Source organism: Halichoerus grypus, chromosome 10 (genome assembly GCF_964656455.1).
Source record: "Halichoerus grypus chromosome 10, mHalGry1.hap1.1, whole genome shotgun sequence".
In the NCBI taxonomy this organism is placed as follows: domain Eukaryota; kingdom Metazoa; phylum Chordata; class Mammalia; order Carnivora; family Phocidae; genus Halichoerus; species Halichoerus grypus.
This window is the reverse complement of record NC_135721.1, coordinates 117,199,134-117,214,412: the sequence shown is the minus strand read 5'-3', so window position 1 is coordinate 117,214,412 and position 15,279 is coordinate 117,199,134. Positions and strand designations below refer to the sequence as shown.

At 41.1% G+C, this 15,279-nt stretch overlaps 1 protein-coding gene across 1 annotated transcript in view; it reads left to right on the top strand.

Moving 5' to 3' along the window:
• Positions 1 to 10,822, top strand: part of MROH8 (maestro heat like repeat family member 8) — a 51,668-nt gene extending 40,846 nt beyond the window's left edge. The window contains exons 21-24 of the mRNA XM_078057160.1: positions 1,195 to 1,294; positions 1,548 to 1,613; positions 8,071 to 8,232; positions 10,528 to 10,822. Coding sequence (XP_077913286.1) covers positions 1,195 to 1,294; positions 1,548 to 1,613; positions 8,071 to 8,219 — 315 coding nt within the window. The 3' untranslated portion in view covers positions 8,220 to 8,232; positions 10,528 to 10,822. The remainder of the gene's footprint in view (positions 1 to 1,194; positions 1,295 to 1,547; positions 1,614 to 8,070; positions 8,233 to 10,527) is intronic.
• Positions 10,823 to 15,279: the final 4,457 nt, after the last annotated feature.

Genomic DNA, 15,279 nt, shown 5'->3' with positions numbered 1-15,279 from the left:
TAGAGTGAATTAAACTGGAGTTGTGTATTGCCTTTACAATGATATCTCATCCTTTTCTTGGATATAGTGGATTGTTTTACCCTCCATCAGAGCATGTTTAGGGAGCCCCAAGCAAGGGTTGCCATGCTGTTGTAGGCCATGGAGCATGATGACAGCATGCCACTGGCTCTGCTAGGACCCAGATGGCATCCTTCTTGTCACAAACTTGACAAAGACTACTGGGGCCGATCTCAGGGGCAGGCTGGAGCCAGGGCAGCTTCAGGGGGCCCATCCGTGGTTTTCTGGACATCTGACTCTAGGACTGCTGGGATCCTACTATGAAGACACGAGGACTGACTATTCCCAGGAGTCTTCCATATGTGAAACCTGTTTAGGATCCAGTGCAGGCTCCTCTGATCAGACTTATGGGGTTAGGAAGCCCCACAGTACCATTGTGTCAGGCTTGCCACTAAGGATTATCTCTCGGACCTATACCCAAACCTATATCCGAGGCACTGATGACAGTATTTACAGCAGAAATTCAGTGCTCTCAATGCGTAAGATTAGAGATTATCCATGTGACATTATAAGATCTATGGGAATAGAGTCTGTTGGTCCTCTTCCTATCCCTGAGCTGCCTGTCTTTGTAACAGAACCACTGAGAGGTGCATTTATTCATCCAGTAAGCATCCAATATGCAACAGGCTGTGGAGAACCCAGAAACATGGCAAAGTTATAAACGTCCTAAGGGAGCTTGCTAGCCAGTAGGGCAATAAAACCTCTGTGGAAAATTAAATAGAAACTCAAGATGGAAAATGATATGTGAAGAGAGGGGTACCTGCAGAAATGCTCAGAGCCGAGTGAGGTCAGGAAGGCAAGAGCGATCTGGGAAGAGCCGATAGGGAGGCAGAGCTCAAGGCAGAGCTGAGGGAACAGAGAAGACTTAGATACAGAGAAGTAGAGATGCACTTAGAGGCATCATGGGCACAATCTGGGGCATGAGGGGGTGTGAGCACGGTGTATCCAGAGGATGTAACTTTGTCTAGGGACTTGTTACTGTGGCATCACATTCATTAAGCAACTGCAGTTATTATTTCAAGCGCCATTTTCTATGTGTCTAATGTCTGGCATCATCCCTGGCTCTGGAAACTACAGTGGCGCTGACAAAAACAGTGGTGCACTTCACTCCTTTCTACTCTTTTTTTCCCCACTTAGGGAAAAAAATGCCAGGGGACAGTTAACCTCCTCGCCCAAACATTGATGTTCTCCAAGAACGCAAAGCTTCCTATCAGGAGAGCAGCAGTCTTATTCGTAGGTATAAACATTCCTTTTATTTCTACAGTCACTTTATCCTATATCTTCCCAAACTGTGTTGTTGAGTATCCCCGTTCTTTATGAACATGACCTTGAAAACACTTCTTTGGAGAAAAGGGCTGTTATCTCTAGCTAACTATAAGGCACTTGAAAGTCAAGTTTTTAGAATCTGTCTAATTATCAAAAGGCCAATTCTGCCAACTGCTTAGAGCCAAAGCCAGACTACAGCCTCACTGACTTTATCCTGCATTTAGGACTCTTATTAAAGTACGTGGATCACAGTGAGCTCAGGATGAAGGGCACTGACTGGATAGAGAACGGTGAGTGATCACACACTTGGGTTTGGTTTGGGGTGCCTCACGTTTCGAGAGAGATCTGAGGTGGTGACTATGGGCAGGCTCTCTTCTCTGACAGAGCTGAGACCCTGGGAACCGGAGAGCCTGACTTTTGCAGTAATAAAGACCTTGGAGATCTCAAGTGAATGACAGTCTCATCCCAGTCCAATTCCCCCCCATTAGGACACGACCCTATTTGTCTGGAAACCAGCTTTGATGAGTGTCTCAGGAACAATTCCTGATTCCACCTAGAAATACCATCTTACTAAATTATGGCAATAGCTCACAAGTACCCACAGAGATGACTGCAGCCCTATTTTCTATAAGCAGTTGTCCTGTGAGGTGGCAGGACTTAGTAATACAGAGGTTTATAGTCATATAAGGCAACCATCATGTAAATGGTTTCCTGAATTGTCAGTGAGTGGAAATTTTCAATAACTGTACAGCTTTGAGGATTTAGCACTCAAAGAATTATTTATTCCCACTTAAGAAGTAGTCCTACAATTAGAAAATGCCATGAAATGCCAAGCCTCATGACCCCAAAGTATGTACTGTGAGAACCAAATTAAAATCCTGGGGGCGTCTGGCTGGCTCAGTCGATAGAGCATGATACTCTTGAACTCGGATGGTGAGTTCAAGCCCCACGTTGGTGTAAAGATTACTTTTTTTTTTTTTTAAGATTTTATTTATTTGTCAGAGAGATAGAGAAAGAGAGAGCACAAGCAGGGGGAGTGGCAGGCAGAGGGAGAGGGAGAAGCAGGCTCCCCACCAAGCTGGGAGCCCGATGCAGGACTCAATCCCAGGACCCTGAGATCATGACCTGAGCCAAAGGCAGACTCTTAACCATCTGAGCCACCCAGGCTTCCTGGGTGTAAAGATTACTTAAAAATAAAATCTTTAAGAGACACCTGGGTGGCTGAGTTGGTTAAGTGTCCGACTCTTCATTTCGGCTCAGGTTGTGATCTCATGGTCGTGGGATTGAGTCCCACTTCAGGCTCCATGCTCAGCGGGGAGTCAGCTTTCCTTCTCCCTCTGCCCCTCCCCCCCAAATAAATAAATAAATCTTGAGGGGGGAAAAAAGTCTTAAAAAAGATAAAATGGAATCCTGAACAATTCACTACTTTTAAAATAAAAATATGTAACTGGTAAAATAGGCTGGACTTTATTTAAGAAAGATTATGAGAGGGGCGCCTGGGTGGCTCAGTTGTTAAGCATCCGCCTTCGGCTCTGGTCATGATCTCAAGGTCCTGGGATCGAGCCCCACATCGAGCCCCACATCAGGCCCCACATCGGGCTCCCTGCTCGGCAGGAAGCCTGCTTCTCCCTCCCGCACTCCCCCTGCTTGTGTTCCCTCTCTCACTGTGTCTCTCTCTGTCAAATAAATAAATAAAATCTTTAAAAAAAAAAAAAAGAAAGAAAGATTATGAGAGGGGCACCTGGGTGGCTCAGTCATTAAGCGTCTGCCTTCGGCTCAGGTCATGATCCCAGGGTCCTGGGATGGAGCCCTGCATCGGGCTCACTGCTCAGCGGGAAGCCTGCTTCTCCCTCTCTCACTCCCCGTGCTTGTGTTCCCTCTCTCGCTATGTCTCTCTCTGTCAAATAAATAAATAAAATCTTAAAAAAAAAAAAGAAAGAAAGAAAGATTATGAGAGGGGCACCTGGGTGGCTCAGTCGATTAAGCATCTGCCTTTGGCTCAGGTCACGATCCCAAGGTCTTGGGACAAGCCCTGCATGGAGCTCCCTGCTCAGTGGGAAGCCTGCTTCTCCCTCTCCCTCTGCCTGCCACTCCCCCTGCTTGTGCTCTCTCTTTCTCTGTCAATAAATAAATAAAATCTTTAAAAAGAAAAAAGAAAAAGAAAGATTATGCGAGGGACACCTCACTGGCTCAATCAGTAGAGTATGCAACTCTTTATCTCAGAGTCGTAAGTTTGAGCCCCACATCAGGGGTAGAGTTCACTTAAAATAAATTAATTAAATTAAAAAGAAAAAAATTACTTGTATAAAAAGATTATGAGAGAGATTAACTAGATTTGTTGTAGTGATCATTCTGCAACATATACAGATATCAAATCATTATGTTGTACACCTGAAACTAACATAATGTTTTATGTTACATGTCAATTATACCTCAACAATAACAAAAAAAGCAAAAAAGAAGTTTTAAAAAAAGACCATGCCACTTTTCTCTAACTTCTATATCCTTACAGTGATCAGAAGCAAAAAAAGGAAAAGTCACATAGATACATAGATTCTTTTATTCTATGAGGCAGGATTCTACATGGTTGATTCTGTTCAATTAAAAGGACATTATTTTCTAATCTAAAACAATGGCGAACCAAAGTTCCTTTTCCCTTCTAAAGTCATTTATGTAGGAGATCTATATATGAGCCATAAGAAATTGCCAATCTGTAGGGCAAAAGCAAATCAAATAACATTCTCATGTGGTTCAACCTAATGGAATAATCCTACCCTCTTCCTTCCCTAACAGTGGCTTATCTGTCTTAGAATAGGGTGTTCTAGCACTCTTTTTTGAACAAATTTATGTCATTTAATGCAGGTAATTTTTAAGCTAAATTTAAACAGAAAAATAACAAAATTTTAAATATGAATTTAAACTGACTTCATGACAAAATAAGTTTCCATTCCTGTAGATTCCAAAACTGGTATTTGCTCCTTCATGTATTGTGTAGAAACAGATAGATCTTAATGCAAGAACTGAAAGAAATTAAAATAGCATTCCATTTTGGAAATAAACATGAATTTACAGGTTAAAATGCTACTTAAGAATTAAAAAGCTTCAGGGGCACCTGGTTGGCTCAGTTGATGAAACACGCAACCATTGATTTCAGGGTTGTGAGTTCGAGCCCCATATTGGGTGTAGAGATTACTTAAAAATAAAATCTTTAGGGGCGCCTGGCTGGCTCAGTCAGTTGTGTCTGCCTTTGGCTCAGGTCATGATTTCAGGGTTCTGGGATCAAGCCCCTACATCAGGCTCCCTGCTCAGCGGGAAACCTGCTTGTCCCTCTCCCTCTACCCCACCCCGGCTTGTGCTCAATCGCTCTCTCTCTCAAATAGATAAAATCTTTTTTAAAAATTAAAAATAAAATCTTTTTTAAAATTTTACAAAAGAGGGGCACCTGGGTGGCTCAGTCATTAAGCGTCTGCCTTCAGCTCAGGTCATGATGGTCCTGGGATTGAGCCCCACATCAGGCTCCCTGCTCATTGGGAAGCCTGCTTCTCCCTCTCCCACTCCCCCTGCTTGTGTTCCCTCTCTTGCTGTGTCTTTCTCTGTCAAATAAATAAATAAAATCTTTTTAAAAAAACAATAAAATTTTACAAAAGAAATAAAAAGCTTTAAACTATAAAGAGGCCCTGAGCATTTTCGAGACCTTGGAGAATTGGAAATTAAAAACAAAGCCTTACCTAGGGGCACCTGGCTGTCTCAGTGGGTAAAGCATATGACTCTTGATCTTGGGGTATTGAGTTTGAGCCCCACACTAGGTATACAGATTACTTAAATAAATAAAACTTAAAAAAAAGGAGAGGGGCGCCTGGGTGGCTCAGTCGTTAAGCGTCTGCCTTCAGCTCGGGTCACGATCCCAGGGTTCTGGGATCGAGCCCCGCATTGGGCTCCCTGCTCAGTGGGGAGCCTGCTTTTCCCTCTCCCACTCCCCCTGCTTGTGTTCCCTCTCTCGCTGTCTCTCTCTGTGTGTCAAATAAATAAGTAAAATCTTAAAAAAATAAATAAATAAATAAAAATTTAAAAAAATTAAAAAAGGAGAGCTTTATCTAAGTATGATACCAAAGACAGATCCATAAAGTAAAAGAATGATAGATTATCTATATAAAAATTTTTTAAATCAACTTTGAAAAAAAACAGACAAAACTGAAAACTAAACAAAAATTGGGGGGATATATGGGCGCCTGGGTGGCTCAGTTGGTTAAGCAACTGCCTTCGGCTCAGGTCATGAGCCTGGAGTCCCGGAATCGAGTCCCGCATCGGGCTCCCTGCTCAGCGGGGAGGCTGCTTCTCCCTCTGACCCTCCCCCTCTCATGCTTTCTCTATCTCATTCTCTCTCTCAAATAAATAAATAAAATCTTTAAAAAAAAAATTGGGGGGATATATTTGCAATATGATAAAGGGTTCGTATCCTTTAAACAAATCAATAGATCTCAAAAGAAAAGTGGCAAACAGTATAAGCAGTTCATAGAAGATGAATGGCCAATAAATATATGAAAAAATATTCATATTACTAGTAATCAAAAGTTTGTGAAACAGGGGCATCTGGATAGCTTAGTCAGTTGGGTGTCTGACTCTTGGTTTCTGCTCAGGTTGTGATCTTGGGGTTGTGAGATGGAACCCCACATGGGGCTCTGTGCTTGGCACAGAGTCTGCTTGAGATTCTCTCCCTCTCCCTCCACATCTGCCCCTCCTCCGAATTGTGCACACACATGTGCTCTCTCGCTCTCTCTCAAATAAATAAATAAAATCTTAAAAAAAAATGTTTGGGGGTGTCTGGGTGGCTCGGTCAGTTAAGCATCTGCCTTCAGCTCAGGTCATGATCCCAGGGTCCTGGGATCGAGTTCATTGGTCTCCCTGCTCAGTGGGGACGTCCACTTCTCCCTCTGCTCCTCCTCCTGTTCACATTCTCTCTCTCTCAAATAAATAAATAAATAAAATCTTTTAAAAATAAAATAAAAATAATTTTTAAAAAGTTTATAAAACAAAGCAATGATGAGATACCAGTATGACTTTTTCTGTCAAAATGGCAAAGACTTCTAATTAATCCTCAACATAAATATGTTAAGGGAAAGCTGACATTATCTTTTTTTAAGTTTATTTATTATTAAAAAATAAAAAATAAAGTTTATTTATTTTTTCTAGTAATCTCTACATCCAGTGTGGGCTTGAACTCACAACCCTGAGATCAAGAGTCACATGCTCTTCTGACTCAGCCAGCCAGGCACCTGAAAACTGACATTATCATACATTGTGCTGGTATGAGCATAGATTGATACACCATTTTTATAGGGAAGTTTGGCAATATGTATCAAACCCTTTAAGTAAATATATACTTTGACTTATCAATCTCACTGCTAAGAATTTATCCTATGAAAATAAGCAGAAATAGATACAGGAATGTTCATTCCAGCGTTACTTAAAATAGCAAAAATGGAAAACATCCAAGATTAGAAATACTAAGCAATTAGTTTCATAAAGTATTGCATATCCATATTATAGAATCATATGAAGCCATGAAAAATATTTTTTTTAAAGTATAATCTCGGGGCGCCTGGGTGGCTCAGTTGGTTAAGCAACTGCCTTCGGCTCAGGTCATGATCTCAGGGTCCTGGGATCGAGCGCCGCATCGGGCTCTCTGCTCAGCGGGAAGCCTGCTTCTCCCTCTCCCTCTCCCCCTGCTTGTGTTCCCTCTCTCGCTGTCTCTCTCTGCCAATTAAATAAATAAAATCTTTTAAAAAAATAAAATAGGGGCGCCTGGGTGGCTCAGTCGTTAGGTGTCTACCTTCGGTTCAGGTCATGACCCCAGGGTCCTGGGATCGAGCCCCGCATCGGGCTGCCTGCTCAGCGGGAAGCCTGCTTCTCCCTCTCCCTCTCCCCCTGCTTGTGTTCCCTCTCTCGCTGTGTCTCTCTCTGTCAAATAAATAAATAAAATCTTTTTAAAAAATAAATAAATAAATAAATAAAATAAAAGTATAATCTCTATGCCCAACATGGGGCTCGAACTCACAACCCCAAGATGAAGAGTTGCATGCTCTACTGACTAAGCCAGCCAGGCACCCCAAAGCTATGAAATATATTACAGAAAAAAATTTTAATGACTTGAATAAGTGATGATGCAATATTAAATAAAAAATTATTAGATAATATGTATAATGTGGTTCCACTTGAACAAAAAGGCACACATGTGTAACTGAATATAAAAAAGAAACAGAAACATAACAGTGGTTTTCTCTGGTGGTCGAATTATGGGTAACTGATTTTCTTCTAGTGCTTATATGTTATCTAAATTTTCTACACAATGAACGTGTATTTATTTTGCACAAAGAAACATAAAAACTAAAAAAATTTAAGAAAAAGCTTAAAAGGAATAACAGCTTAAGAGTAGCCTCTAGGACCAACACAGGAACTTAGAAATCAGCAGTTTTAGACATGGCTTGACAGGTACAGATAATTTGACTTTAGGTGGACTACTTGGCAGTGTGGTTATTGTAAAGGAGTAAACTATTTGGCAATTCAAAAATGAATAAGTTTCACAGGTCAAAATTGGAATTGATCTACAAATGTATAACTTTCAGATAGAGTCTTAGAAAAAGTTAGTCCTTCATCTCAGCTGCTGCAGGCTTGTTGGCTGTTTGGTGTGTGGACCAGTGATCATTTTCATAGACCTTCAGCTCCAACCTGGGTTTTCTGGCCATTTAGATCTGAGAGATCTGCTGGGTGATCCTGAGCCCTCTCTGCGCATCATCGCCTCTCGGGCTCTCTTCCGAGTGCAGAAGGTGGGGGCTGAACCAGATCCCAGGCAGTCTGTTTGCGGGCTGAGGAACCTCATCAGATGTCTTCCTACTTAGAAATACAAGGCAAGTAACATCGGGTAAAAACTAATTCTTTCAGAAACCACAAAAACAATAGTGCCCCATTTTTTTTTCAGACTTAAAGCAATGCCAGCCTGAAGCTACCTCCACCCATTTAATTACCTCAGAACATAATTTTTGCTGGCAAAACCTTTAAGGAATTAGAATATAGGGGAACCAGGGAAGCTCAGTTGGTTAAGTGTCTGCCTTTGGCTCAGGTCATGATCCCAGGGTCCTGGGATCGAGCCCCACGTCGGGCTCCCTGCTCAGTAGAGTCTGCTTCTCCCTCTGCCTGGCGCTCCCCCTGCTTGTTCTCTCCCTCTCTCTCTCTCTCTCTCTGACAAATAAATAAAATCTTTTAAAAAATGAATTAGAATATATAAGGGAAGGCAGCTCTTTAAATTTGCAGAAATAGCAAAATTCTGCTGAGTTTTTGAGGCATGCCAGAACTTCCATGAAGTTACAGTCTTGATAAACAGGTCTGGCACAGCTTCAAAAGAGATTCTAAATAAATGTTAATATTGCAATGTTAGTACTGTTGGGTCTTTCGTCAAAGCCCCATCTACTTGTCAACAATCTTAGGAATAAAGTAACAACCAATTCTTACAGTTTGATATTACTGGTGTATTTTTATAAAATCCTTGCGACCTTTCTCCTCCTTTCTCTTTCCCTTAAAAACCTTCAAGCAAGAAAAAATTTCTGAAGTAATATAATACTGAATCTACCCCAGTTATGCAAGATTTCCACTCCTTCCTTCCCCTTTTCATTTTCCTGATGGTCTCTCCTACAACTACTGTCAGCTGCTCAAGTGGCTCCCGGATGGGAGCTATTGTTTGTTGAGCACCCACCGTCTGCTTTAAGCATAGATGGAGAAAATTTTCAAGAAGTGTCCCAAAAAAGAGATTAGTTTGTGTCGGGTGAATAATTTGATAAGCTGCATGTAGAAGGGTGGGAACCCCCAAGAGGCGTACCAGATTAATTAGAAATGGTCACTATTGGTCTACTTGCCAGGCTCTTGTTTGGTTGAGGAACGTAAGTGGAGAACCACAGCTGAACTGTCTAGGGCAATGGAGAGGCCTCTGGGAGGTGGTATGAGAAAAGAGAGGAAATGAGTCAACTGGCATGTGAAAAATAGACACATCCAATGGTGAATTGCGTGAAGTTTTTGTTGTAAAGTGAGCAACATGAATCCTTACCACCCTGTCCCCCAGATTTTCACCTTTCACCCCCAGCCCTCTGCCAAGACATCTTTACAAATTTCTTTATGATTAATGGTGAGTTGGGTTTGTTTTAGGGGTTGTCACAGCATGCTATGTGTGACTTAAGAGGAACCCTGCCCAAGAGAGGTGTTCATATTTGAGGCTAGCAGTCAGGAGTTTTGAGCTACTTGCAGGCTGAATTAAATCTTCACCCTTGAGCAGAGCCAAAAGGACACCTGGAGGATGGCCGCTGGATGCTAAACTTCAGTGCACTGAGCACATTTGAGTTACACACAGCGCTTGCTTCTCCTTGGTCTCACTGCATTAAACCACCTTCACTCTCCACTTTTGAACTATCCATTTTGTGGATTATTCAGTAAGAATGACTAACACCGAATGTTTACAATGAGCCAGACTCTAAGTACATTATATGATTAACTCTTTTAATCCTCAACCACTCCATGTATGATTCTCTCCATTTTACACATGGGAAAGCTGAGGGACAGAAGATGAAAGTGACTTGCCCGAAGTCACATAACTAGTAAATGCCAGGATTCAAACTCGAGAGTCTGGATGCAAAGTCTACACCCTTGGCTCGTCTGCTCTGCCCTTTTTTCATCTGCTCTGTTCCTCTACTGTCAATAAATGCAGAACTACTCTACTATGAATCCCAGTTGCTGAACTCGTACCCCAAATTCATGTAACCAAAAAAAAAATGGTGTAAAGTGATATTGAGCCTCAAATAATAAACACAAAGTTAGCATACCTCATTTTTCAAAAGGATAGAATGTGCATCGAACACTGTAGAGGAGTGGACTTAAGACAAAAGCTGGTGGTTATTCTTGAGGAATATTGTTTGAATCCTGGGTTTGATCTCATGTACTACCCTGTCTCACAGCAATGAACAGACCTCTAGGTTTAGGATGTGGTTTAGATCGCCAGAGACACGTAAGAGTTTGAAAGAATCCTTTCTCTTCACTCATATTTATGCCAGAGTCCCTTTCCTTCCAGGCAGATTTTTATTTTCTGAGTAATACCACCAACAGGGAGGGGCAAGTACAATACTTATTTTATTTATGTTTCATTGGGTTAAAATTCACAGAGAGAAGCATCCATTAAGAAGCAGAGGTCTGGGGCGCCTGGCTAGGCCAGTTGGTGGAACATGCAATTCGATCTCGGAGTCATAAGTTCAAGCCCAATGTTGGACATAGAGATTACTTAAAAAAAAAAGAAGAAGAAGAAGAAGCAGAGGTCTGCTTTTTACTACCTCAGCAGTTTGGAAAAGGCTGAAGAAGTACTTAATGCTGATTACATTAACAAGTCCTTTAATTCCGAGTATCTCCATTATTTTCTTAAAAGGCTCTTCTCAGACATAAGTTTGTGTTTTTATAGAATTTTTTAAATATACACAACAAAAATTTCTGGACTTAATTTGTGTTATAATATGTTAAAAGTTCAATATAATTGAATATGATTTCAGTTTTATTTTCATCATATACTATTAAAAGGTATTACTCATTATCAATTACTGGCCCACCCATGTCTTTATTATTTTAGATTCTTACTTTTTTTTACTCTGAATATTGCTTTACTTCCTTATACTGAAATACATACTTATAAGAAATTACTTTTTTTTCTGGGGCGCCTGGGTGGCTCAGTCGTTAAGTGTCTGCCTTCGGCTCAGGTCATGATCCCAGGGTCCTGGGATCAAGCCCCGCGTCGGGCTCCCTGCTCTGTGGGAAGCCTGATTCTCCTTCTCTCACTCCCCCTGCTTGTTTTCCCTCTCTCGTTGTGTCTCTCTCTGTCAAATAAATAAATAAAATCTTAAAAAAAAAAAATTACTTTTTTTTCTTATTGAAAGATTAAACTATCATGTAAGTAAAAGGTGGGATTGGGGGAAGGGCAGGATCTCCTAGACATCAACCCAGGCAAGTAAACATGCACTAGATAAAATTGTAAAATCTCTCTCCCCTCACAGCTTCCCCCTCCTTCCTGTCTCCAAGCTCCTTTTCTATCCTTTTTCTATCCCTCTCAGGAAAGGATCTAATGAACTGGTTGTTATGGTGGAAATGATTAATAATGCAAGTTTTAATGATCTTAACTCTTCCAGGGATGTTTGCTTTTTAACAAGGTAGAGCTCTCTCTCTCTTTTTTAAGATTTTATTTATTTATTTTTTTTTTAAAGCTTTTATTTATTTATCATAGAGAGAGAGAGAGCGCACAAGCAGGGGGAGCGGTAGGCAGAGGGAGAAGCATGCTCCCCGCTGAGCAAGGAGCCCGATTCGGGACTGGATCCCAGGACCCCGATTCGGGACTGGATCCCAGGACCCTGGGATCATGACCTGAGCCGAAGGCAGATGCTTAACCGACTGAGCCACCCAGGTGTCCCAAGATTTTATTTATTTATTTGAGAGAGAGAGAGCAAGAGAGTACAAGCAGAGGGAGGGATAGAGGGAGAGGGAGAAGGAGACTCCCCACTGAGCAGGGAGCCCAACGTGGGACTCGATCCCAGGACCCCAAGATCAGGACCTGAGCCAAAGGCAGACGCTTAACCAACCAAGCCACCCAAGCACCCAAAAAGGTAGAGCTCTTAGGCCAAATGCATGAATCTCTAATTGAGAAATGTTAGGCATTACTGAGCAGAATGGAGAGAGGAGATACTTGGAAATGAGGCTGGAGGTGATGGTGGGGAACAGAGACTTTCCTGTCATCCCAGAAACCATATCATATCAATTGCTTTCCCTACCTCTTCCCAAACCCTTGTCAGAAAACAGCAGAGGAAAAGGATTAGAAAGGGTAATTAACAACTGCCTTCTGTTACACAAAACACAGAGGAAGTGATGGATTCTATTCTTCCTGAACAATGGTGATGACTTCCCACCACAGAACATGACTGAGTGCCAGTTACTGAATGATTTAGTGATGTCTTCTATACTTTATCTCACCCTGTAGAGTTTATAGTCTGATGTCCAAGGAAGATGTCACTGGTTTAAAATGGTTCCTATGGATACCAAAGAATTTTTATGAGGGAGCTGTCACTCCCTCCCTCCCCCCCATTTTCTTTTAACAGAGATGGTGGTGTGAATATAGCAAGGGACATTTTTAAAGGGAGTAGGGATATGGGAGGAGGTTACAAAGGAGATGGAGCCGAGAATCTAGAAAGGATGCTGACCTGTGAATGAGATAAAAGGTAGAAAGTTGAGACGGTGTAGAAGATATATCAAACATGGAGTCCAGTCTTATTGGCCCCTCGGACACTGGTTTTCAGTGAAATCTTGCCCCAGACCACTTCAGAAGACCACAGTCAAAGAATCTGTCTCTCCAGTCACTCAAGTATATACAAGAGGTCACAGTTCTACTTACTCCATACAAGAGTGTATCTCCCAAACTTTTGTCTTTCAACCACCCACCAACCAAATCAAACCTACTAAATCCTGCTGACTTAAACTCTTGGTTGTGTATCAGATGATCTTAGGAAATCACTTTTGTGGCAAAAAGGGCAGGACACTAAAAAGGAAAAGAATTTGTAGGCAGTTCAAGTATTCTGACCTTAAAATTAAAGAAATTTATTTTTCTAGGAAAGACAAGCTTTTCCTCTGCAATAAGCCTTGGTGATTTCAAAAAAAAATTTTGTGTTCTATTACTGCCCAGATTATCATTTCAGTTTAAGAGCCCACAGAATTATAAAGTCTGGCTAACCAATCCCACTGCATTAAAAAAAATTTTTTTTCTCAAATAGGCATTTAGCCAAATACATTTCTACAACTTCCTTTGTGGTACCCTGTTTTAGAGCTTTAAATAATCTTGTTAGAATTTTTTTCTTTTTTCAGATTTCTAAGCTAAAAGTCCTTTGCAAAACTATTTTCATCAACTGAATTATTAAAATAATTAAAAATGGCATTTAAAAAGTTATAAAGGGATCTTTTAATTCAGAACTTCAGAACTTTTTGCTACTTAACAATTAATGAAATTGTTAATAGCGTTCTGGTTGTTGAAAGAACCTCTTAAGATGTTTGAAATATTAATATCATAATACCGCCCAGGCCTTGTCACCACCAAAAGTGAAATAAAAACATGAAATAGATTGGGGTCCCTGGCTGGCTCAGTCTGTAGAGCATCTGACTCTTGATCTGAGGGTCGTGAGTTCAAGCCCAACGTTGGGTGGTGGAGCCTACTTAAAACACACATACACACAAAGGAGCACCTAAGTTCAGTTGGTTGAGTCCCTGCCTTTGCCTCAGGTCATGATCCCGGGGTCCTGGGATCAAGCCCTGCATTGGGCTCCCTGCTCAGCGGGGAGCCTGCTCCTCCCTCTCCCTCTGCCCCTCCCCCTGCTTGTGCTCTCTCGCTCACTCACTCTCTCAAATAAATAAAATTTTTAAAACACACACACACACACACACACACACACGAAATAGACATAAGTTAAGTGGTTTTGCCTTGAAACAGAATCAGTAAGTGACCACATCTGAAAATAATCTCAAGATACTTACTTCTGCATGATTCCTTATGTGAAAACCCTGTACCTCAACACTTTAATCAGAATATTAAATCAGGATTTATTTGGAATTAAAATAGTGTGTACAAAGAGAGACGTTCAGGGCGCCTGGGTGGCTCAGATGGTTAAACGTCTGCCTTCGGCTCAGGTCATGATCCCAGGGTCCTGGGATCGAGTGCCGCATCGGGCTCCCTGCTCAGCGGGGAGCCTGCTTCTCCCTCTGCCTCTTTCTCTCTCTCTGTCTCTCATGAATAAATAAATAAAATAAAATCTTTAGGAAAAAAAAAAACAAAGAGAGACGTTCAGAAAACATTCTGGGGGGCACCTGGGTGGCTCAGTCTTTAAGTGTCTGCCTTCGGCCCAGGTCATGATCCCAGGATCCTGGGATCCAGCCCCGCCATCGGGCTCCCTGCTCCTTAGGAAGCCTGCTTCTCCCTCTCCCACTCCCCCTGCTTGTGTTCCCTCTCTCGCTGTGTCTCTCTCTGTCAAATAAATAAATAAAATCTTAAAGAAAAAGAAAACATTTTTGTTTTTCTTGGCTTATTATAGATTTATTAAAGTGGTAATGCATATGTGTTCAAAATTCAAAAGTTACAAAATATTCCCAGCCATCCACTTCACCTCCCTGAAGGTACCATGCTACCAGTTTCTTTTATTTCCAAGATATAATTATGCATTTATGAGTAAATATGTGTATTCTCTTCCCTGCTTTTTTCACAAATTATAGTATTCTATACACCTTGCACTTTCTACACCTTGCACTTTCCCTCCTTAATATCTTTGAGATTTTTCTATATTACTCCAAAAAGTGTTTCCTCATTCTTTATTCCTGCCCAGTATTTCATTGTATTTTTATAATAAAGGACACTTAGGTAATTTCCAATCTTTGGCACAAACAATACTACAGTAACTACAAAAACATATGTATTTCACACAAGGTCAAGTGTGTCTTTAGAAGAAAATCCTAAAAGTTGAATTGCCAGGTTGAAGGATATGTCATTTGTCATTTCAAATTAAAATATTGCCAAATGACTTCCATGGAGGTAGTAACAGTTACCCCCCAGTGATGTAAGAGCATGCTTTTCTCCCTACACCCTTGCCAGCACAATATGATATTCACTCTACAAATATTTATTGGATTCTTGCTATGGGTTCAGGCATTGTTCTAGGTGATTAGGACACATCAATGAATAAAATAAACCAAAATCCCTGCCCCAGTGGAGTTTATATTCTAGCAGAGGAGAAAAACAATATAATGTATAATAATAAATAGTATAAATAAACATAAAATCATATAGTATGTTAGAAGCTGGAATATGTTCTGGAAAAATGATCAGGGTCTAAGGAATCAAGAGTGTGG